The sequence below is a fragment of the Squalius cephalus genome, assembly GCF_949319135.1.
Source record: "Squalius cephalus genome assembly, chromosome: 16".
NCBI lineage: Eukaryota > Metazoa > Chordata > Actinopteri > Cypriniformes > Leuciscidae > Squalius > Squalius cephalus.
Genome location: NC_137137.1, coordinates 17,790,692 through 17,815,808, shown reverse-complemented (window position 1 = coordinate 17,815,808; position 25,117 = coordinate 17,790,692). Strand labels below are relative to the sequence as shown.

Here is a 25,117-nt window from a genome sequence, read left to right as displayed (position 1 = left end):
TTGATAATAGTCCTGAAGGATTCTGGTGGGATCAAACCCAGACAGCAACATACTGTCGGCCCACATCTGGTACGTCTGGAATCCATGTGTACCAGATGTGGACCGGATCTGGGCCGACACTATACCCTCTGGGAATAAGTGTTCAAAAGTTAAATAAATTAGTACTGAATTCAACTTGAATCGGTAACACTTTACAATAAGGTTTCATTAGTTAATATTAGCTAACTACAATAGTTAACATGAACTAATGATGAACTGCACTTCTACAGCATTTATTAATCTTTGTTAATGTTAATACATTATTACAATCAAAAGTTGTATTTGTTTACATTAGTTAATGCACTGTGAAGTTACATTAACAAACAATGAACAATTGTATCTTTATATAAGGTTAAAGGTCCCGTATTATGCCCCTTTTCACAAGATGTAAAATAAGTCTCTGATGTCCCCAGAGTGTGTATGTGAAGTTTCAGCTCAAAATACCCCACAGATCATTTTTTACAGCATGTTTAAATTGTCATTTTTTGGGGCACAGAAAAACGCTCTGTTTTAGTGTGTGCCCTTTAAATGCAAATGAGGTGCTGCTGGACGACGCAGGGGGCGGAGCTTCATGAGCTCACGCTCAGTCTGTCAGGGAAATTTCAGCTCACGGAATGATGATAATATCAGAAACTCTCAGTAACGGCGTTCATTTCGAGTCGACAATAATGCCTACAGAGTCAGAGTGCTGTATAGAGATGAAACAGGTATAGTAGTATAGTAGTAATTTAGTAGTTTAATTACGGTTATTATAACGTATTTGTCATCTGCTTGTAGGCTATGTATCCATTATTTATTAATAGCCTACAAGTCTGCTGTCTGAATGATGATCAAACATATACTTTAAATGATAGTTTAATATAAAGTTTATTGTACATCACACAAAAGATGAAGCGTCAGTTTTATTTCAGAAAATCACCGTAAGAGCTGAGTAAACAGTAAGTTATAAGAAGTGCGCAAGTAGCCAGTAGAGTTGAGGGAGCATTCCTGTGGGCGGAGGTTAGTCAAAAAACGGTTCTAGTGACGTCATTAAAGAAGGAAGTAGAGGGATGTAGTCCAAACGAGCCGTTCACTGTAGTCGATTTCTGTTAAATAAAATATCTCGCTTGGCATTGAACTTTGAGCTTTATAATTTTACAGATATTATTTATGCTCTAACAGCAACATTACACACTAACTAAAGTTTGAAACATGGGATCACGAAGAACGGGACCTTTAATAGAATCGAGTTTTCAAATTTGCAAAAACGATTTTCTTTACATTTCTTTTGATGTCCTATAGTAATATTTTGTCCAATTGGGAATAATAATAGCCACCTGGGTACATAGAGAGTTTTGAAAATCCCTTTGATTGATTTTAACCATTACGTTTTCAAGGTTTAAAATGTGCTTGAATTTTGAACATCATCCTTGTAAATGCTTGATTCTTTTTTTCTTAGAACGTCCAGTGTGATTTAAAAAAGAAGAAAATATTAATGAATAATATGACCTTTAAATGACCTGGATTCGCTGTGCATTGTGAGTCTCATTAGCACACCAGAAGTACTCATGATAAGACCAAGAACATTTATGAGTAAAAAACACGAATGCTAAAAACAGTGCAAAAATAAGACATTGATGTTTGCAGTTCCTCCCAACCAAATGTAGCTTGAAACAGATTTTTATTAAAACTTAAAATGCAAATACATACAGTAGTAATCATTTCAAATTTTATTTTCATAATGTAAAGATAAGCGTGTAGAATACTGAACTCTGAGTCAATGCGTTTAGCTGTTAGACACCAAACACTGTTGTCGTGCAAATGAATGGCCAGCGCGCATTATAAGTTTTTAGTTTTCAGTTAAAGGGATATTTCACTGCTGGAAAGATGAATGTGTATTTAAATAGTCATTTATGTAGTAGAAATGTGGAATTGTTTTCAAAGTTGGCGCCTTCTAGACTGGGAAAAGCCAAAAAATAGATTTTTGGCTCATGTGGATGAAAGACAATAACTCCCAGAATGCACTTGCTTCGCTGCCCTATGAGGCCACTCCCAAGCCACACCTACCGGTTACAGAGGGCAGTATCGGAAGAAATGATACAACTAGGCTACTGAAAAGACGCCGTTTTATCGTGAGATCCCACCCCCTATGGGCGGGTTGAAAACATGCGGAACTAGCTCCTACTACTGGCTGTAGTCTCTCGCCTCTGGCCAAAAAAGCCTCAGATGACGCAAAATGATGATTGCCTGAGGTTGATTGCCACCTCTCAATGCAGGTTTGAGAGGTGGCGTCCCAAAAAAATCTTGCGAGAATCACGACTTGCTTTACGGCACGACGTCACATACGTCAACAACAAATGAAGCAACCTCTATGGAAGACACTAGCACGCATTTCAGACTTGAATCATGGCAGAGTCGACGAAGAAAACGCGGTCGGAAGAGTGCAGAGACGGCTGTACGTGAATGGTGTTTACGACTGTAACGTGAAATACAAGTACTCCACAGCGACTCAGTTAACTTTTTTTGTGAGCTCATCTGAAGTGAGGACTATTTACGCCTCGTAAAGCTTTTACAGAGAAGATTTAAAGGCTCAGATATCTTTTGCACTGCTGTTCTCTAATGTTTTAAAGTTAGTACTATATTTTGTTAGTACAAATATATATAAGTGTTGGCACTGGTAAATTTATATTCAGCAATGTTTACATTTTACAGAAATGTATTTTTATAGAGATTGCAGAGGCTTAGTTTCATTGTACTACACAGTTATTTTAGGTGTACAGGAAATTTTATTTTCTATGACATTGAAGAGTTTTCTTTTTCTTTTTTTCAAGTTACCAGTTGTACAGTTTAATTTTTTGCATCTTCAAATAAATATTTCTGTTCTGTATCAGTCTGTGTTGTGTTTGTTTTCTTTTTCTGTTTAGAAGATAACTGAGCCTTTAAATCTCCTCTGTAAAAGCTTTACTAGGCGTAAATAGTCCTCACTTTAGATTAGCTCAAAAAAAGTTAACTGCCAACTACTAAATGTTTTATAACTACCTGAATTAATCATGAATTACAGTAGGAATACGTGTTAATAAAGCATTTATTAACACACTGAGTAACTATTACTATATGTCTAAATAAGATGTATAAATGTGCCTTGTTTATTAATAATTTACTTGCACTTTCTAAATGATTTTATGAACCACGGACAACTCCTAAATAACAGGTTTGTAAATAATGTAATAATTTAGAAATGATAAACTGATCATTAATAAAGTATGAAAATACAATTATTAAACACATTATAGATATGCTTATAAGTCAAGAATAAAGCATTTATAGCTGTTTCTATCTACTGCTTAACTAATGATTCATAGCATACAGTTATTATAAAATGTTACCCACAATGGTAGAGTTTAATGTGAATAATGTTTGAGCTGAGTTTAGTAAGTTCATCTCTACATTAATACAACAGTAATTTCAAACAAAATACATTTGCATTCATTTTTTTTTATTTTAGGAGCAAATTTTATACAAATATTTCAATAAATAAACATCTTATACAAATACATTATGGTTTAGATATTATATTTAGTAGTTTCATATGCTAGTTGTGAAATAAATATCCTACCTATGTGCGCTTACACAGTACATTCATTACTGAGGCAGCGTATGACATTTGCTTATGGATAAACAGAAATTCATCTGATTGATAGTTCTACATGCAGTTTCTTTTAACCATTTGAAATGAAAGTAAATGATTTTACAGTGCTCATGTTATAGTATAATTACAAGTATCGAGTAGCACTCGACGCATGTAATTCATATAAAATGACTTTGTTGAAAAACCTGCATTTTCCAACTGTGATTGCTATAGTACTTTATTACATTAATAAGTAATTTGCGGATCATGGAGAACTTAACGTGTCACACAGTGTTTATTTGCCGTTCTCACTCTGTCCTCTAGAGGGAGCTGTGCCTCTATGTCAGTCTGGTCTGTCTTGCTTGAAGAGTTTCATCCTTCTTCTGGTCTTGGTCCTAACTTTAGGAGCATTAATCATATCTAGCTCAATAAATTAAACAGAGTTCTCAGAGCCATAGTTTTTGTAGGGTGGTGATGACTTCCGACACCTGTGAGGTACAAGAAAATAATATTTAATCATCATTCATACCGTGAATGCGCTATAGTTACGTAATAATATTGCAAATAAACAAAGCATTTGTTACTTGTATGATAAAAGACTAACTGCTGTATTCCGGATTTTACCTATTCCGTAAGCAGAAGTACATCAGTCCAATGATGGCTCCCAGTAATAAAACTACACCACAGCTAATTCCAATGAGTTCTTCAGGACTTGAAAACTGGTGGCTGTCCAAAAGTAAATGTTCACAGCGCACACCACTGTACAGGTGGTTGCACCTAAAAACAGTGGAAATCATGTTTGTCAGGAAGGTCTCAGGATGTAGGAATCATTTTGAACAGTATAAAAAGGGCTTGTTGACTAGAATTATTGTCCTTACACTAAAAAAAAAGCATTTTTTACTCAGAATTTGCAGGTAAATTTCACAAACAGAAATAGCAAGTAACACTGAAATGCAAACATACACCAATAATCTGCTTTATTTACATCTTTGAAAAAAATTTTTTTTAATAGAGTATGTTGATTCTTAGTATAAAAAGAAAATTTGGGTGGGACATTTCCAAAGGAACATCCCATTTTGTAAATATCTACAAGGCTGTATTTACATCACAGCCACAACCCAAGCTTTGCAACTTGCTAGTTTGCTAATTAAACAAACATGAACCAGAAAATCAAGGGTTCATCAGGTTCAAATTGATGTGGTCTTTAATTTATGATTATAGATGAGCTGATTTTGGTGGCTGGTCTCACCGGCAGATGGGGGTTTCCAGTTCGGTGGAGTAGGAACACACACCATTGAAACAGAATCCCTCATGTTCTGGACTGCAGGGCGTTTGAACAGCCAAAACCCGTGGTGGCTCTTCACTACCTACTGATAGACACACACACACCCAGACAGTTTTACTGGAGACACGTGAAAGGACTGTGAGTTTAACTGATAGGTATTTAGACTTGTGTCCACATGCCAAAGAACCTGCATTCTTAGCACAATGCATATTTAAATGACATGTTTGCATATTTCATACACTAAAGTTCTGATATGAGATTAAACAACAGTCTTTTGAACAATTTCGCACCTGAAATATTAAGAACGACTAGGAAAGAATATATAAAAGATCTAAAAAAATATTACAGTTTTTACCTGGACTTCTTTCAAAAACATTAATGGTAACATTAGTTAACTACCTTAGTTAACTAATGTTACCATTAATATTTTTGAAAGAAAAAAAAACTTAGTTCATGTTAACTAAGTTAACTAAGAAAAAAAACTTAGTTCATGTTAACTAACTACCTTAGTTAACATGAACTAAGAATAAACAATACTTCTTAAGCATTTATTAATCTTAGTTAATATTACAAACTATGTAATATCAAACTATGAACAGCTGTATTTTTATTAACAAAGATTAATAAACACTAACAAATGTATTGCTCATTGTTAGTTCATGTTAGTTAATATATTAACTAATGTTAACAAATGAACCTTAAAGTGTTACCACATTGATATTATAATCTTTTTTTAGGGGTACTTACCACCATGTGTTGTGTTGTATTGGAGCACATCATCTGAAATCTCCTTAGTGTCTCCAAGTCCAGAGAAGAGGACTAACACCATCAATCCAAGTACTGATGGAGTTTTAACAATACATTAAATTAACTATAAATGTCACATTTATTGTCTTTAATAGAAAACAATACATTTGTTGTAAGATCCTAAAAAGTATATTCGGACTCACCCTGATAGTGCAAACCCATTTTATCCACTTGTGTCATGCTGTGGCCCAAGTACTGATTCGATTTGAGATTCTGGGTCTGCTCGGCTTTCGTCAAGCTTCTGCTGCTCTCCGGATGGAAGGATTTTCCTCACAATTTATATCATCCTTATCCTTTTGTTCGTCACTAATGGTAGCCAATCAGGTTACAGGAAGTGCAGAGAATGCAGACTCTTTTAGGCATAACCTGTATTGCTCTGCATCACTTCCTTGTCCATAGGCAAGCAGCTTGCACAGACATGTTTGTTTTTTTCTTTCAGTGACCAAAGTATTTGCCAGCAGCTGCAAAAACAGACTCTTAGCTACTTACTGGCACAAGAGATATTAAAGAAAAGTCTAATAACAGATAAAAAGTATTAGTTTAAGTGTTACATCTGTTTTACTGACTGTCATGTTGCATTACCCTCCTGAACCATAATGAATAGCCAGGGGTATTCCAAAAGTAGCATCCCATTTTTACATGTTTTTCTTCTTTTTCTGAGTGTTACTCTTTATTATTATTATTAATTATAATTAGTTATTAATTCATTTGTATCTTTCTAAACACTGCAGTCTACATTATGTTTGACTGTTACTGGTAATTAGACATCATATTTAGCTGTTGGACGCACAAAATTGGCAAGGCGCTTGGAACATTGAAAAAAAAAAACCTGAAAAGCAGTAATTTAGGACACAATTTAGCAATGATTAAACAAATATTTTAATGATTTTAGAAAATAATCACCAGCAAATTGGATGTTAAGTATCACATAAGCATGATTCGAAATTATTTGCATAGAGATTTCTCTAACTTCTAATAAAATAAAAACTATAATCAGATGAGGATTTGATATGTTTGGTACATCATCCATCGCAATGTTTTTACACAAAAAAGGTTTTCACCCTATTGTTCATCTTTCAGATTACACTTTAAAGGGAAAGTTCACCCAAAAGTGAAAATTATGTCATCATTTATTCACCCATTCTTCCATTTTGTGGACAAAACAAATCAAACAATATCTTCTCAAAATATCTTTTGTTTAGCCAGTTTCACAGAGAATAGTCCCTATAGTCTCAGACTAAAATGCACGTTTGACCTGTTTTAACTGAAAGCAACTTGCACTGGCATATCTTGAAATATATCAGTGCCATTGTTTTGTCTCAGGATGCACATCAGTAGTTTTTTTCCTAAGGCACGTTTAAAAAAGCTACTTAAATCCCCTAACTGAACTAAGGCCTATTCCTGGCTTAATCTAAGATCTGTCTGATCTGCCTTTATGTTCTACAGATACAGGTTCTACAGATACAGATACGAGTCAAACAGGTTTGAAACAACCTAAGTGTGAGGAAATGATGACATAAATGTCATTTCGGGGTGAACTATCCCTAAAATTTCCAAGCTACAAGAACAGTTTCAGTAACACTTTGTTTTAATGGTCCACTTTAGAGATTCTAATTAAGTAACTTTGCAACTGCTTGTCATCTTATTCTACGAACTCAAACCTAACAGTCTACTAATACTCTAATGAGAGTTAGTTGACATGTATAGTTGAAAAGTTGGCACAAACTACTTTGACATTACTTTAAATGCATTTTTATGTTTCACAGCCTTTTTATAGGGCAAAATATGTCCACCTTATAAAATGTTATAGGGAAGCATCGATATATTTAATTCAATGTTTTGTTTTATTGGCAGTCTGGATGTAAAGAATCCAAAATGCAAAAAAATAATAAAGAAACTGTTTGATGACAAGAACATGCCATAAATAAATAAATAAATAAAATAATATTAAATATTTGATGGCGATAAAAATGATAAATACGAGCTATATATACAAAAACACCCATTTCTGCATAATAAACTATATGTATAAATAATACCTTAAATAGGTAGATGAATAAATGCATATTAAATACAGCAGCATCCTTGTGTTATTTTTTGCCATTTTGTTGTTCTGAATTCAAATGACATTGTTAAAATAATTTCCTGAGAAAACGTGTTAATATCCTTTAATACGTCTCCCTCAGTGTGGACAGATTCATCTGTGGGATATCTGAGAACCATCCATTACCCTGCCGTGAGGCCACCTGTTGAGCAGCCGATCAAGTGCTACCGAAACTCTAAAAGACTTCCGTCTCCACTGATGCATTTTCAGGGAGGTAATATTACACTAGCATGATAAAACCCATTTTTCTCGGGAAAATAATAACACTGTAGCAAGGGCAACGGCGAGGAGGCATCTCTCTATAATAAAAGAATTAGGGTGTAGTTCCTGTCACAGACATGCATGGCTGCTGAGCCAGCTAGAAGAGCCTGTTACAGCTTGTGGATGGGCAGGGAAGGAAGTTGTAGTGGAAGCTTGCAGGGGCTTGTGTTTATAATCAAGATATGGACCAATGGTGCCAATTAAAGTATCAAGACGGTGAAGTGCTTGCATCTTGTCCACCTATAATGACCGGTTGTGTGTGTGCTCAGTATGTTGGGGCATTTTTGGCAGCTGTGACTGTGTTTTTCATCACCATGGCTATGGTCATTGGGCCGACTCCTCCAGGCACAGGAGTGATGAATCCGGCCTTCTCCTTCACAGCTGATTAGAGAGACAAAAAACAAACCATGTCTTAAATAACACTGACAACTCTGCCTGAGCCAAGTATTTCTTTTATACTTCTAAGAGAGAATAAACTATAAATCGTGTTGCTAAGCGGATACTGTAGCCAACGAACACACAATGAACTCGAAACAGAGCCTAGAGGGATTGAGAAATGATATTAGATACATCAAATGACGTTCATACCGAATTCTTCTTCATTTTAAAGGAATAAATTCTGACATTCCATTTCCAAGCCCATTTGACTTTCTCACTTCCTTTTGAAGAAAGCTTTGTGTGAGGAAAAGTCTGAATTATAAATTGTTATTGACAGCAAACCTTGACATCCAAAGGATTTTTATGGACAAATCCTTTTAAATCAAATCTTTTCAATAAATCAGCTGACTCACGGTTCACAAAATTTGAATGGTTCAAATCACCCATTTCCTTCACTTCAGGTGAAGACAGGTATGTACTATTTCACATGAAGCCACATATACAATAATAAAAGGGTGTGCTCGCTTAGGCAGTTAGGTGATTTTAAGTGATCTGAAATGTGCCACTTTGGTTTTCATTGTCATTTTTACATTAAAGGAGTCATGAACTGGAAGGGTTTTTTTGTTTTAATTTTATAATGTTCTCTGAGGTCCACTTATGATGTTATCATATTTTTTTACATCATAATTTAGTAATAGTAAATATAGCTATTTAAAAATAGCTATTTTCTATCCTGTTTTTGACCCGGTCTTTCAAACACTGTGTTTTGATGGGTGTGCCGAATTTTCAACGCCCCCGCCTTTACACGTGTGGAATTGTTCTGAAAACTTACAATGTTGAAAAAATATCTCGTTACATAGAAACATTTATTTGTTGTACATATTATGCACATGACATGTGCTTTATAAGTTGTGGCAAAAAAAGTTTAAGTATAGCCTACTTAGAGTTACTACAGTTATAGTTGACAAATGATAACTTACAGTGTTTTGTATAAACGGAATTATGAATGAATGTACCAATATTTTTCACACTGTCATTCTTATAGGCTATCATAGTTCAACCTTTTCGATAAAGTGAAAAACGTATAATCGCCATTTCCAGTCTCGTGTAATGAAACATGTTGTGATGTCTTACTGATGACAAAACAGAAGATGTCGCTCACTGAAGCTTTTATTCAGGATTACAGCGAACGGCTTCGATCAAAACAATAACAAAAGCAGCGTTCTCTATGTGCTTTCTTCCGTATGCATTAACCCAATAAATGCAGCAGAAAAGGAAAGCAAATCACAACTATTCTGTTTAACAGTGGCACTACAGTATAACTTGTGTGTTGCAACATTACTGTCAGATTCAATGTAGTCGTCGACTCGTCGCTGCATCATCTTATGAAAAGCCTGCGTCGAACTGTGTCTTTGTCAAAAAACGAATCCGCTGTAAAATTAAGTGAACAAACGAATAGTGTCTTATTGATGCAATCTGACAGGAACTTCATTAAAAATATAGTTCGTCTATGCTTTCTTAATGTTAGGATCACAAGGATGGCAATGCAAAGACTGTTTTTCCACAACTTGGCCGCTTCAAAACGTCTTGTGATCCTCAGCGGCATCTCTATGGTTTTGTTGCTGGAGTAATCCTGTGTTTGCATCTGTCTCGTATTTACTACTACATGGTGTGCATGAATCAGTGGGCGGGGCTAAAGAGGCAATAATGTAGAAGTAGGCGTTGATCTTTTTCTGCAGAGCCGGTCTTTCATCGCACTATGACGTAATAATGTGACAAAATCTGAAACGAGCCGTTTTCTGAGCTTGGTTTCAATAAAAGCTGTTTTTGGACTAATGAGGAAGTTTTGAGTTCTGAAACCTATAGGCTACATAATATTTTTTATTGTACAATGACCTCTTATATGTCAAACGATCAAGGCAAATTTGATTCCGCAATTCATGACCCCTTTAAAGTTGCATACGGTAAGTTCTGATATGATTTATCAAGTTCATTTTTTAGATCACAAAAAAACTGTTTTAACAGGGGTGTGTAGACGTTTTAAATCCACTGTAACTGAAATAAAATAAGTTGAAATACTAAAATGACTTAAACTAAAATAAGAATCAATTAAAGATAAATAGAAATATTAAATTAAAATGACAAAAGCACATAACAAAATGACAAAAATATGAATGCTATAATAGTATTTAAATAATTCTAAGAAAAAAACGGAACCAAATTCTAAAGCAGTCATGTGTCATATACCTTCAAAATCCACATCTCCAACAAGACGAAGTTTACCAGTGACAGGGTCCTTCATGCGGTTGATGCCGACATCAATAACCGCAGCTCCTTCTTTTACCATATCTGCCGTTATTAAGTGAGGAACACCTGTTGTTACAAATTTAAATAGGCTGTTCAAAAAGACACATTCTCTAAAGTACACAATATTTTCTTTATCTTATTAAAATATTAATATTTATACATAGTCTAAATTTTATATAAAATACAGATCATACAGATTCAAACTCATTCCAACCATTTAGTTTTGTATTTCTGTAAAAATAAGTGCACATCTGACTTAATATGTTACATAACCAAAGTCTAATCAAGGGATAATATAGTCAGCTAGTCATTATTACAAAATGAACGACAACAAAGTACAGTTCTTATCTTATCCTGAAGGCGTTTATTTTGAGATAATGACCAGCTTAATGTACATTATCCCACTTATTACATGACTACTTACCAAATAAATACATGGACGTAATAATAAACTAACACATTAAAAAGTTTAGTAGTAATTACACAAAAATATCTGACCACAGAATGCAGCTATTGACCAATAAGAATCAAGCATTCTAGATGGCCGTGCAATAATATTACAAAAAAAACTGACCTGCAGCCGCAATCACAATGTCAGCCAGACTGGCAAGTTCCTTCAGTCGTGGTAGAGGAGTGCATCTGTGAGCCATGATAACTGTGGCATCACCTGGGAGATATATACACATCAGAATTATTTCATCATTGAATGCACTGTAGTAGGCCTTAATGTGAACATCACATACTATAACATCATAATTGTGAATGTAGGCTTTGTTTCCTGTACATCATTCGTGTATATGTATTTAGCAAATAATTAAAAGTGCAGTCTATTTTTTTCCACATTAAAGTGCCCATATTATCCTATTTTAAAGGTTCCTAATTTTATTTTAAAAGTGTCTCCTACAATAGATTTATATGCATCAAAAGTATAAAAAACAACAACAACAACAAAAACACTACTTTTCTCATAATATACCTTGTACATCATCTTATCTCTCAAAGTGTCTGAAAACAGTTTGTTCGAAGATTCAGTCTTTTTAAACCCCTCCTTTCCACAGGCCTACACTGCTCTGATTGGTCAGATGGCCCAGTCCTATAGCCAATGAAGACCATAGGCTGCCACTATACAAATCTGTTCCATTGTTACATAGGTATGTAACAGGAAGCGAGACTGGAATTGCTGATGACTCATTTCAGCAGTTCAGAATAGATTATTCTTTTTAGGAGACAATAACTTTAGTGTTCATGCACTTTGATCTTTAAAACTTGGCAGACCTTTCACATTCACAAACAGCTATATTACACACAGCATGAAAGGTAGGCCTAATATTTGAAAAAAAAAAAAAGAAGCATAATAGGAGCACTTTAATATCTAAAAATCTTCCTAATAAAAGCTGTTTTATTTTAAATGGAGTTGATCATGGCGTGACTAGTACAATACTAATCACTTTATCTCAGTAAACCCATAATTAAAAAACAGATTTCACAAGTAAATACTACTTTCACTAGTTAAATACTGTAGTTCTGATCTAAAATCTGACTGCCATGCACATCATTCCACCTATATCTAAAATCAATGTTTTAAACATTTCATCAGCATTTAATTACGTGCAGGCACCAGGAAATTCATACCACTTACATTTTTTTGGTTCATGACACATATTCGCTTAAAAAATTTAAATGGTGGGTGGTTTCTGTCCACCAGCAAGATTACGAAATTCCTAAGCAGACATTCCCAGAATGTGTAACTGTATATTTCCACATAAACCAAAAAGCTTTGAATTTTGGCTAATTACAGGTTTCATTCTGTGGAATTGACTACTACTGTGTGCAAGTAAGCTTATACTGTATTACTGTATAACTACAATCTTAATTATAATGCAGTGATCATCACTGTCACAGGACCTCATCATTAGACATATCTGCTAAAAAAAAAAGGTCTTCGGGTAATCCCAATTTCACTTTTTTACTTGTAAGGCTGTGAGTCACACATAAGAAGGAAGCAAAACGTATTCAGGGCCGCTTCTCTCATTGTGTAAAGAATTTCTTACATGTTAGAGCACAAACCTACTATCAAAATGATTGATTTCACAACTCAATTGAAGCACACCTTGCATTTCACCTGTTGCAATCATCTTGCACAAACATAACCTTAATCTTTGATATCTAAATAAATGATTCCCTTCTAGCAATTATACAGTTCCAGAAAAAAAAGCATCCGGTCTCTCATTTTCCTTTATTCCAAGAAGCATTATTTTAAAAGTGTGACAACTTTAAACTCCACTTGAGTTTAAACCTGAACTGACCATGTTATTGGAGATATACCAATGCTAGTGATGATCCAATAAAACATTTTTGTTTTTGTTTTTTTTAAACCTACTCAAAACTATTTAAGCATAAATATGTACAATATTTTATTCATTGTTTAGTATAATGCATTGCAAAATAATAGACATTTTAAAATAAAGAACGTCTTTATTTCTATTCTATTTTTCATATGAAGTATAATGGTTTTAAAACCTATTATATATTTGGTAACACTTTACAATAAATGTATCATTTGTTAACATTAGTTAATGCATTAGTTAACATGCACTGTAAACCCGAATAAGTTGGCAAAACTCAAAAATTGAGATAATCAGTTACATCAAAAGTTAAAAAATGTACACTTTAAGTAAGCAGAACTGGCAGATTATTATTTTGTACTCATACATTTTAATTACTCTTAACTTGAAATATTTTAGTAATCTAATTCATTCATTTAACTTAAAATTATCATGTAATCTCACCTTAGAAACTATTAGTAGTGGAAACTTAGCTAGCTTTAACTAGCTAAATCAGTAAATGCTAATTGGTAATATAAGATTTGATAGCATTAGCATAGCAGAGCAATTGCTGAATAAGTACGGCAATATATAACATTTAACAAATACCTGTTCTGAAACCAAGGAATACTCACCATAATAGCATAGCTAAACATAAACACAACTAAATTATATAAAACATTATATAACACTTAATTTCAGCATTTACTCTCCCTTTCGTGTGTCATGGCAAAGCATGCTGGGAAATAGAAATCCCAGCCCAGTCTGCATTAAAAAAAGACAAGTTCATAAAACTCAAAACAATGAAACAATTCAGATTACTTAAAATGTGTCAGTTTTGTGAACTCAAAATAAAAAAAAAGTTCTAAATAATCATAAAAGTTAATTTGCTTGAAGTAATTTGTTTAATTTAAGTTTACCCCTACTCAAACCAATTAATTATTTTGAGCATTAGGGTTTACAGAACTAACTAGAAATATATTTTTTACAGCATTTGTTAACCTTTGTTAATGTTAGTTAATACAAATACAATTATTCTGTGTTTGTTCATGTAAGTTCATGGTTCATTAACTATTAACAGACACAATTGTTAATAAATACTTAAGTTAACAAATGAAACCTTAGTGTAAATCTAGTTTATATAATATATTATATAACTAGATGGTTAAGCACGAAAGCCGGTTAGTTTTCCATTAATGCATGAGAAGGTTATTACAGGTTACTGGTAAAATGTCAACATTTATTTTTGATAGTAATGATGTGACTGCTTGCATCACCAGCAGCTTCATCCAGGGTTCATTCTGTGAATTTGTCATTTGCAAGGATCTCACTCCCCTTCAACAAGCAAGGTGACTGGGTTGTTGGTTTATTGATCGAAATTCTGAAAATGTGCCTTTTGAAATCGTCCCGATGACAAAACAGCTAAACAAAAACAGACCATTTTGCTTTTCGCAGAATGATCAGTGTTTGCAGTAACTACTTGTACTTTCAAACAAAACATGGTTGATAAATAACAATGCTACAGTCTAGACATAAAATCTAGCTTTGAAAAAAAAAAAATCTCATTGCAACCGGGGCATCCAGGGCTTGCTCTTGCAGCCTTATATTTGGGAAATGTAATTATTGGTGTAATTTATTTAACTTAAAAGTTCATGAATCTTGTAACAAGAAAAATGATTGTTTATCAGGTTATCATTAAAGCCGGCATGAAATGAAAATTGGTGCAGGGTGCGTTTCAATCAGCTCACTAGCTTCCCTAGGTGGTTAATAAATATGGGCACTGGTAAGGAGTAGGACAGTATGGACCCTGGCTCTCTACACATTGGGACACTGATGACTCTATTTCCAGCGACGTGACAACGTCCTTATTGTACATTATCACTAGTACTGGCATTATGAACATATCTATGAACTGATATCTTTCTAACATTATGTTTTTATGTTATTTAAAGCACTGATAAATACTTCACTTGTTACATATACGTGCAACATTTCAGCCGTAAATAAATTATAAATGTTAGCTAGATTATGTTTATTACCTGTCTATCGATGTATGTTTATGCTGGTTTGTATTTTTAAAAAAAAACATCTATTGCTTGTCATTATGTGTGGTGAGTTGGCTCACGTGTTTTATGCTTCAGAACTTGTGTTAAGGGAACATAGAACATATAGTGAGCATCAATGCTCCCTGGTTTTCACGGTGCATTGTGAGACTTTTTAGGAAGTGAACGATTCAGTCCTTAAAGTAACTGACTCCCAGATCAGTGCCCTTACTACTGAACTAGGTTGATTGAGACTGAAGGGGGTGGATTGGAATCCACTGCTGCTTCAATGTATATGAGTGATTATATTCAAGGTATTAATCAATATTTTTCCTTCTAAATATCATATGAGTTGACTGACTTCTCTGGAGATTGTACTTTGTTATAGAAGTTACCAGTGTGATCACTGAAATGTTCTTTACATGTATTCTCTAATGTCAGTATTTGATATCTAAATGCAGTAACAGTGCTTGCTCATTTAGCCCGGCTTCCAGAAATGAAATAGGGACTTGCAAATGTGTTTGAGAAAGGTCTTATAGGGACATATAGGGGTCATTGAAACCAATAGTTTAAGGGACCATTTCTTTGTTAAAGCCTTACTTTCCAGTTAGACTAAAGTGTAGTTCTCCTTGAGAGAAAGAACGCATTATCTTGATGTTTTGAGAAGACTCTCCTGTTTATAGTTAGAGCCAAGCTAAATCCAACCTTGGGTAAAGCTGTGTGTCGGTGTGTGTGTGTTAGTCTTCTTGGTTGCAGGTTAAGGAACCACTGGCATTATGGAGATTGACTGAGTTGTTGTTCGGGACATGCTGGTGCCCAGCAACCCAAATATGCGACCAGGAAGGTCACGACGTGCCTAACTTCAGGGTCTGAGTGTCAGCTGCATAATCGATGGAGATATGCTTCAGTTTATCTGTATATGTGTGGAAAATTACTATGTTTATCTGTTTCAGAAACTGCAACCTGTAAGCAATGACGTAGCTTAGACCTCGGTGAAGGGTATAAATGCTGTGATATTTGTAACTGTAAGCGGGGCGGCCTACAAACTCCTGTGTGAATCTTGAAGCTGACTTCTGCTGGTGAAACTGCAAACTATCTTCAGTAAAACTTTTCTTCAATTTATTATATTTCTGACTCCGGGTCTTCTTTCAAACATCTGGTCCTTGGGTCCTAAACTGTTAACCCCTAACAAGATACATAGTCTTTCTTGCCTATTGTGCCATATATCCAAGTGAAATGGCTTCTTGAACAAGAAAAACTGTAGGGCAGGATTTGATTTTGGCCATTAGGAATTGATTGGATCCTTGTGATTGGATTGTGGTTTGCTATTGCTGTGATCTCATGTGAGTGACAGGTTGTCCCAGCCTCATACCAGTAAACACATCATCAGAGAAGAGAAGAGATGTTGTTGCAAGAGGGAGGGGAAGTTATTTTGATTAAAGACAATGAGGACACATGAATTAAAAAATAATAATAATAATGTGCACAGATAAATCATTTATAATAACTATTGCAATATTCCATAAAAAAATATGTATATATTGATTTCATGGTGACTTTAAGTATAATGTAATATGAATTGTAGTATGCTACTTGCCATACTACTTAAAGGGATACTCCACTTTTTTTGGAAATAGGCTCATTTTACAACTCCCCCAGAGTTAAACAGTTGAGTTTTACCGTTTTCGAATCCATTCAGCCGAGTTTCTGATATTTAGAAGAATATCAGTAACCAGACAGTTTCTGGTCTCATTGACTTCCATAGTATATTTTTTTTCCTTCTATGGAAGTCAATGAGACCAGAAACTGCCTGGTTACTGATATTCTTCTAAATATCAGAAACTCGGCTGAATGGATTCGAAAATGGTAAAACTCAACTGTTTAACTCTGGGGGAGTTGTAAAATGAGCCTATTTCCAAACAAAGTGGAGTATCCCTTTAAGTACAATTCAAGAGTGTGTGTCCACAGCACATGTATTTATACTCATTGGAAAACAACAATAAAAAATACCTGTTTATCTGCAGGCTATTACAAAATAAAAATATGGAAATGACACTAATCTCACCTCCAGGCCGTTCATGGTTTCTATCCGAATGCAGAAGCATTGCAATAGGCATTCCTACATTCTTGGAGCGTCCAACAACAAGCACATTTCTTCCAACGGTTTCAATGCCTGAACAAAAAAAAAGAGACATAGAATTTGAGTTAACATTATTAACTTATTTTTCACAAATGCCCATGTCATGTAAAACCCTAAAAATACAGATACAATTGAAAAACAATATTTTCAAACGTGTAAGTAATATAAACGGACATCAGGTACTGTTTTTACACCTGCTGCTAACTAATGTAATCATATACAGCCCAATAACATCTCTGCTAGGGATGCAATATGAGAGGGCTGAGAAAGTGACTATTTACATCTTCAAGAAAATTTGAATCTCAATTCTTTGAAAGCTGACCCGTTCTTCTGATGATTTCCCACACTGCCGCTGCTGTGGCTGGCACCATGCACCTCTGGTCCAAGCAGAGTTTCCCAATGTTTACTATGTGGAATCCATCAACATCTTTTTCTGGGGCAACAGCATTGCATATGGCTCTCTCGTTGATGTGCTCTGACAGAGATACATTCAAGAAATTTATCACAATTGCAAATCTGAACCAGATAAATTCAGCATGCTGTTTTTATTATACCAAAGGAAATAACTGTAACATTTTTGGAAAAGCAACACGCTAAATTCTCTAAATACAGGTTATTTACAGGAATCATGGAATTAAATTGAATACCTTTTAAGAACTTTTTTAAGACCCCTTCCATACATTTTAAGACCTCATCACCACTTCAAGTTTTAACCGTTACATCGGCGACACCTTACATTTATATATTGATTGTAAGATAGCACAACTAAACAGTCTTAGTTTTTGATAACTCCTTATCAATGCAACATAATACAGAAGGGTGGGAACGAAGCACAAGATAATTAATTGAGTGACTAACCCAATGCAAGGTGTATTAGAAAGAGAAACCAGAAAGAGAAACCATCCTCTCCGAGCTAAAGGGGCAACGAGTTCAGAAAGTATATTCAAAAGACGCATTTGTAACATCAACTCTTATAACTGTCTGCAAACCATAGCTCTTTTCTGGAACACTTCTAATGACAAACACCTGACTGGTCAGACAGTTTACCTGTGATTACGGAGTGCTTGATTTGATGCACCTGAGCAGAGTGGCATTAGGGGTGTGCACGAATATTCGATCTGTAATTATTAATCGAAAAAATAAAATACTATTCGAATTTTACTATGTTGCTTTGCTGGCCTTGTAAATGCTGTGAATCCATGATAAGTCCCAAGCACTAACTCACAGTTATAATTAAATCCACTGGGTGGCGCTTTGGAGCGTGTTGATTGTATTTGATGACATAATGTCGTCGTCTGCACATATTGTTTAATGTTTTCAACTAAAATAAAACCTTAAGATGTAACGTAAGCTTGTTGATATATTGCATTTCCCCATTAGTCGACGATGTTGTTTAACAACCGGGCGTGAAAGGACATATGCTCTATAATGCGGTAACAGATGACGTCATATCTAGCGGGATTCCATAAGTAAACTACACAGAATCCCACTATTCGCCGACGCAATGATTAAATTCAGGCAAACTTTAGCATACAACCTCTTTGGACAAATATACATAACGAAAAGATGATACAAAATGTTAAGACTTTTAAATAAGGGCCTTAATTTTCTCTAAATTGATTCATCAACTTTTAATACTTTTTAAGACCCCGCATACACCCTGAAATAGACTTTAAAAACTCAACACTTTATATAAGATAATAACCGACAAGGGACTAAAAAAACAGGGAGTTTAAATACAAGACGAACTAAAAGACTGACAGGTGATGATCTACGTGACATAGAAACAAACGAGGAGATAATCAGTAACCAAAACAGAACAGAGCAGAGAAATAGGAACTAAACAAATCACAACGACAGGGTTCGAATTATGATTTCATCTTTGTGGGGGTCTCTTTAAAAAAAGAAAAAAAAAAAGCCTATGAGCAGGCGCAGTGTGTAGCTGACTAATGTAAATAAATAAAAATGTTTAATAAAAAAGCGTTGCTAACACAATTCAATTTAAATAGTACATTTGGTTCAATTAATTTGTCGTTTAATGAAGTCTAATATCAATGTTATTCATGCTTTTATTACTTCCAGACTGGACTACTGCAATTCTCTTTATGCAGGGATCCCCCAGCGTCAACTATGTCGTCTGCAGTTGGTACAAAATGCCGCAGCAAGATTTCTGACTGGCACTAAAAAAAGGGACCACATTACTCCAGTACTATATTATCTTCACTGGTTGCCGGTTCAATACAGGATTGAATATAAGATTTTATTAATGGTTTTTAAAGCATTGCACAACAGGTCCCCAAAATACATTGTGGATCTTTTAGACTCTTACACAACAGGCAGGACATTAAGATCCACGAACCAATCTTTGCTGGCGGTCCCCTTTTCTAAAAAGAAGTCAAAGGGTGACCGAGCTTTTTCAGTTGTGGCTCCTAAGTTGTGGAACAGCCTCCCCCTTCATATCCGGTTAGCTCAATCAATAGAAATATTTAAGTCGCAGCTAAAAACTTACCTTTTTAATTTAGCCTTTAGTTAAGGGTGGTGTACACTGAAGGTATACACTTTTATTTAGTTTTATTTCTTCATACACACTGATCTCATTATGCTGGTGGGTGAGGGAGATGTTTAAGAGTGTGAAATATGCCTTCATCCGCTAGGCTTGATATGTTCTGTTTTTATATATGTATGTCTTTTTACTGTAACTGTGAAGCACTTTGGGCAACAACGTTGCGGGTAAATGTGCTATATAAATAAATAAAAGTTGAAGTTGAAGTTAATATATGTTGGTGAGAACAACAATTTTAAGTGAATATTTAAGTGGTCCAGTGGCAGAACTTTGGCCAAGCGTGTCAGAGGTTCTGGGTTCTAATCCGCACTTGTATAGGTTTTTTTTTTTTTTCTCATCAAAACCGATTATGTTTATCAGTGGTTGTATATCAGGCAGGGACACGTTTGTGTGCATTTTGTTTTGTGATTTCACAGGAACGAATAGAGAGTCTCCACAACGGACTGAAGGGTGCGTCCGAGTGAAGACTGTGCGCGAGCACAGAGAGTTCAAAGAGAACACAGTATCCGCGCCACTGATCGCAGCGGCAACGAGCACTTTGATCACTTGATTTCAGAAACAACACATTTCAGCGCTAGATCGCCTCTTATTTAACAAACGAACTAAATTAATGCTCTGCTAGTTAACCAGAGATGTTTTATTTATTTGTATCAGTATATTAGTGCCGCGAGATGTTTCAAAAGTGGTGGGGACAATATCGACCTTAGCAAAAAGTGGTGGGGACATGTCCCACCTGCAAATTACGCCTCGGACGTTGACGTCACTTCTGTGAGTTGAGAAAAGTCAGTAAAAGTCCTGGCAGAAAGCGAAGCTAAAATGTAGTGTGATGACGATCCGAGATCCCGCAAGATCCATGAGTTTGGCATCTTGTCCTATCTTTTACGCTACAGTAGTCTGATTTGTAATTTAAAATAATGGTGCTGATGATTTTTAGAGACCCCCACAGGTGTATGATTTTACTGCTTTCATGGGAGCTCATCCTCTCTCTATGGGATCTCAGCTCCCACTGGCTCCCACATAATTCGAACCATGCACAACAATATATCAAAATAAGAGTCCTAGTCCATGACAATAACTGTAGCACTATCACCATTAGGATTTGTTTGTTTATAATTACTGAACAATTATTTACCATTAGCAGTTTCACATAATACCTGGAAGAGGGAGTTGAACCAGCAACCCACTGATGCTTTTTTCTCTGTTGAATTTGTCAATCAATTCCAACATCTCATCCTGAGAGACTGATGATGGCCTGGAGATTGTACTGCTTGACATGCCTTTTAAACAAGTACCATTAGTATGGAAGAAAATGAATGCCAAATGTATTTGAAACAAAAAAGCTTGTTGAATTGCACTAATAATAACCGTGCTTGCATTTGAATGCACCCTAATATGAATGTAACTTAAACACTCTCGGTCTTCCGCACTTTCGTGACATAATGCCGCTTTGACGGTCAGGAAGAAGTCTGTTGCGGAGCTCACACCAGTGCGGGCTCAACCAATATGCGCATAAAATGGAAATGGAAAATTAATGCAAATGAAATCTGAAAGGTGAATATGGATTATTGAATTTTTAATAGGCTAATGAAAATGTGTGTGAAATATTTTGAATTGAATATAAATTTAATATATGACCCTGTTGAATTTCTGCCCATAAAAAATGCAATGCCTATTTTTATCAATAAGTGCAACTCAACAAGCTTTTTTGTTTCAAACAATTTTGGCATTAATTTTCCTCCATACATTTGAAAAAGACATTAGTGAAAATATGCTTCATATTGTAATGTAAAATCACAGTGACTTCATGTAACATTATATTTTCAAACATCCAAAATTAACATAAGCATATTTATGCAGATAAAGTTGTCTACTTTTGAAAGCCACTCAAATTCTTTATATCAGTGGTTCTCAAACTTTTTGACTCAATATTTTTTAGTAATTTCTAAGATGTGGCTGCAAGAGGGAGGGGAGGTTATTTTAATTATGAGGGCATATGAATGCTAGGGAAAAATAATGATGTGCAGTTGAGCATGGATAAATCATTTGTGATAAATATTGCAATATTACGTTAAAAAAGTTTCATGGTGACATTAAAGGGATACTTCACCGATTAGCATTAAGCTTTGTATCAGTAGAAACCCGGTAGTATTTTCGAATGATCGTGCTTCCCTCCCTCATGTCCCCCTGAGACGAGAGATTACTGTATTGTTTGTCTGGGGGAAAAAAATCGTCATTTTGCGTCATCGGAGGCTTTTTTGACCAGAGGCTAGAGACTACAGCCAGTAGGAGCTAATTCGCATGTTTTCAACCCGCCCATAGGGGGTGGGATCTCACGATAAAACGGCGTCTTTTCAGTTTCGAGTCAACTAGTAGCCTAGTTGTAGCATTTCTTCCGATACTGCCCTCTGTGACCGGTAGGCGTGGCTTGGGAGTGGCCTCATAGGGCAGTGAAGCAAGTGCATTGGGAGTTGTCGTCTTTCATCCACATGAGCCAAAAATAAATTTCTGTCTTTTCTCAGTCTAGAAGGCACCAACTTCTAAAATATTTTCACATTTCTACTACATAAATGACCCAATTTAAATACACATTCATCTTTCCAGTGGTGAAATATCCCTTTAAGACTTATTGGGGCCTCCCCCTCCTTGAAATTTGACAGGCCCACTTGTCCCTGGTTGAGAACCACTGCTTTAAAATGCTGAAGTTTACGCTGACTTTGTGTTTTGCTCACCAAGCAGTGAAGCCGTCCGGGTTTTGTTTCTCACATAAGTGTGGCTGGCGTGATCATTTCCCACCAGGATAACACTCAGATGGGGTCTCCTGTTGCCTTGGGCCACTAGTTTTGCTATATCACTCTGGATTTCTTTATGGATATGCCGAGCAAGTTCTGTCCCTGAGACCACAGTGGCAACATACCTATGTGACAAACATAACATATGTAACAATACACCGCGCAAGACATATGGAAGAGGTATCCATTTAATTAAACCCGTTATAATGCATGATCTACAACGTTTTAAAAAACCTGCTTGAGTATCAGTAGACAGTGTCTATGACACCCACATGGTGGCGGAATATTCAAACGTAAGAAATGTATTTGCCGAATGAATGACCTTCTGAAACAATGACTATATGCCCTGTGTGTCCTGTTTATATTGATACAGGCTAAAAAAAATAATTTAAAAAAAAAACGTTTATGTGCTGCTCGGTAAGAAAACACGCGTGCTTTGTTCATAAACGCATGCAACCTTTGTTTATCTGAACCAGGGGGGAAATACAGTCCTAACCTTTTCAGTGACTGACAAAAAGGGCTTCTCCGGTTGACTGTTTTCAGGTTAATCCATCGTTTTGATCGCCGACAATGCTGAAAATATGATGTTAAAGTCTGTATTCTAATGTAATTTACTGTTAATGCAGTGGGAGCTGCCATAGTAACTGATCACCTGCTCCTCCTCACAAGCTCGCGCCGCGCGTCTCGACGCGTCACACTAACAACAAAACGATTTCCGGTTCTGTGTTAAACACGTAAAACGTCTCCAAAACACAATTTATGCTTGTGTCACTTTGTGATATAAAACTATAACATCAAAATAATAATTTCATGAATGCACGTCTATAAACCTACCAGGAAATTTGGTAAAATCGGATCTAAAAGTCAGCACAGATCTTTACACAGTCAGAGCAGACAGAAAACCAGGCATGTGATATACAGATCGTGTATATAAATATCCTTATTCTTATTCTGAATATATTCTAACCCAAAGTGATAAAGTTTTAAGTCCAGTTTTGTTTTGTAGATCATTTCAGTCTTAAATTAGATTATTTATCATATTAATTTAAACTTATATTAGAACTTCATTTAAATAGGCTATATTACATCTATGGGTTTGCGTGACATGGAGTTCACAATTTTAAAATTCTCCCATATTTCCATGTTTTCCATGACTGTGGGAAACTATTATTTTACCTAAACTTTTCTTTTGCTTCTTGCCCTTTTCCTTTAGGAAATGCAAATCTGGATTGCATTATGTGTTGAAACTTAATAGGCCTTCAGTGTTCACTTTCCAGGCCATTTACCAAAGAGTAAAACCTTGCATGAAACAGGGATTAGTAGCCTAACATTTAAACTCTGTTTGTTGCTCTAAAATAAAACGTGAGTGCTAAATACTCAAGATTTTAAAGAAAATGGGGAAAATAGAATGATCCAGGTTTGTAAATGTGTTTGTAACACTAACACATATGTATTGTTGCATAACAGGGCAAATGTAAATGAAACAAGCGTGTTGTGCAATGTAATTTTAGAATTGCAGATTTTATATATATATATATATATATATATATATATTATAAATTATCATTGAGTTTATTATCATTTTTATTAATATTTTCAATCAGTTTTTATTTATATTTTCAATTTTATTTTAATTTTAAAGTTTTAGTCATTTTGTTGTGTGTATTTGTTCTATCGTTTTTTTGTCTATATAGTTTTAATTCATTTTTTTAAATTGAAGTACATCAAGTTAAATTAAATTAAAATGAGATTTTTTTTAATATTTTATTTAATTTCAGTTAAAGTTTATTTTATTTCAAGTAATAAAAAATAAATGTTATGGTTTTAGTTTTAGTTAACCATAATAAACCTGGTGCATAGATTCATATGTCACATTCTATAAGCTTGCATGAGATACAATTTAGCCTAAAGCATAAATGTTGCAGGAAATGCTACATTTATTAGTCTGTTAGTCTTTTTTTCTTTCATTTGATGAAACTAAGTTAATAGGTCAATGTTTTTGATGTCAACATGTCCAAATGCCCAACTACTATGCCACAGACAGAAAGTGGCCGATGAATAATGTGTTTTTGTTAAGCTCTATAGCTCTTTAGTATGCAGCACTTGTCTTATGCACAGGCTTCATCGGGGCGTTTTCTAAAAGAGAATCCACTATATAAATGGAGGGAGGGGGCCAAGCTTTTTATATGACCCACTTGGATTTCACCAACATCCAGTAGCTAGTTCTAATGTTATGTTTGTCAAAATCATCTAAGACAAAGTTTGTCATCTTGACACTTCTGGCCAACAGCTGCCCTGTAATGTTTCATCGCATAAGACCTCTGTTGTCCTATGATGACGAAATTAGTCGTTTAGCCTAAACAACTTGTGAAGGTAAATATTTTGGTCATTTCAAACATATCTCTGCATGTGTGACTTTACGCCAGTGAATATTTCTTAGAGAAGTTTTGTTTTTGAAAGTTCTTAGAAGT

At 35.0% G+C, this 25,117-nt stretch overlaps 2 protein-coding genes across 3 annotated transcripts; both read right to left on the bottom strand.

Moving 5' to 3' along the window:
- Window positions 1-3,661: 3,661 nt before the first annotated feature.
- On the bottom strand, window positions 3,662-6,001 carry epgn (epithelial mitogen homolog (mouse)). Of its 2 annotated transcripts, none has more exons than XM_079897881.1 (5): window positions 5,882-6,001; window positions 5,679-5,771; window positions 4,896-5,016; window positions 4,271-4,423; window positions 3,662-4,134 (listed from the first exon to the last, which is right to left on the bottom strand). In XM_079897881.1, exons 1-5 carry the CDS (start codon window positions 5,916-5,918, stop codon window positions 4,080-4,082), a joined length of 459 nt encoding a protein of 152 aa, XP_079754007.1. In that variant the 5' UTR covers window positions 5,919-6,001; the 3' UTR covers window positions 3,662-4,079. The 2 variants fall into 2 exon arrangements, with proteins under 2 accessions (XP_079754007.1, XP_079754008.1); XM_079897882.1 differs by having other exon boundaries at window positions 4,896-5,013.
- Window positions 6,002-7,566: 1,565 nt separating this feature from the next.
- mthfd2l (methylenetetrahydrofolate dehydrogenase (NADP+ dependent) 2 like) lies at window positions 7,567-23,346 on the bottom strand. The gene is made up of 8 exons (XM_079897880.1): window positions 23,143-23,346; window positions 22,587-22,771; window positions 21,012-21,134; window positions 17,617-17,769; window positions 17,220-17,327; window positions 11,363-11,455; window positions 10,729-10,854; window positions 7,567-8,484 (listed from the first exon to the last, which is right to left on the bottom strand). The coding sequence occupies exons 1-8, from the start codon at window positions 23,283-23,285 to the stop codon at window positions 8,369-8,371; spliced, it is 1,047 nt and encodes a 348-aa protein (XP_079754006.1). The 5' UTR covers window positions 23,286-23,346; the 3' UTR covers window positions 7,567-8,368.
- Between the last annotated feature and the right edge of the window lie 1,771 nt (window positions 23,347-25,117).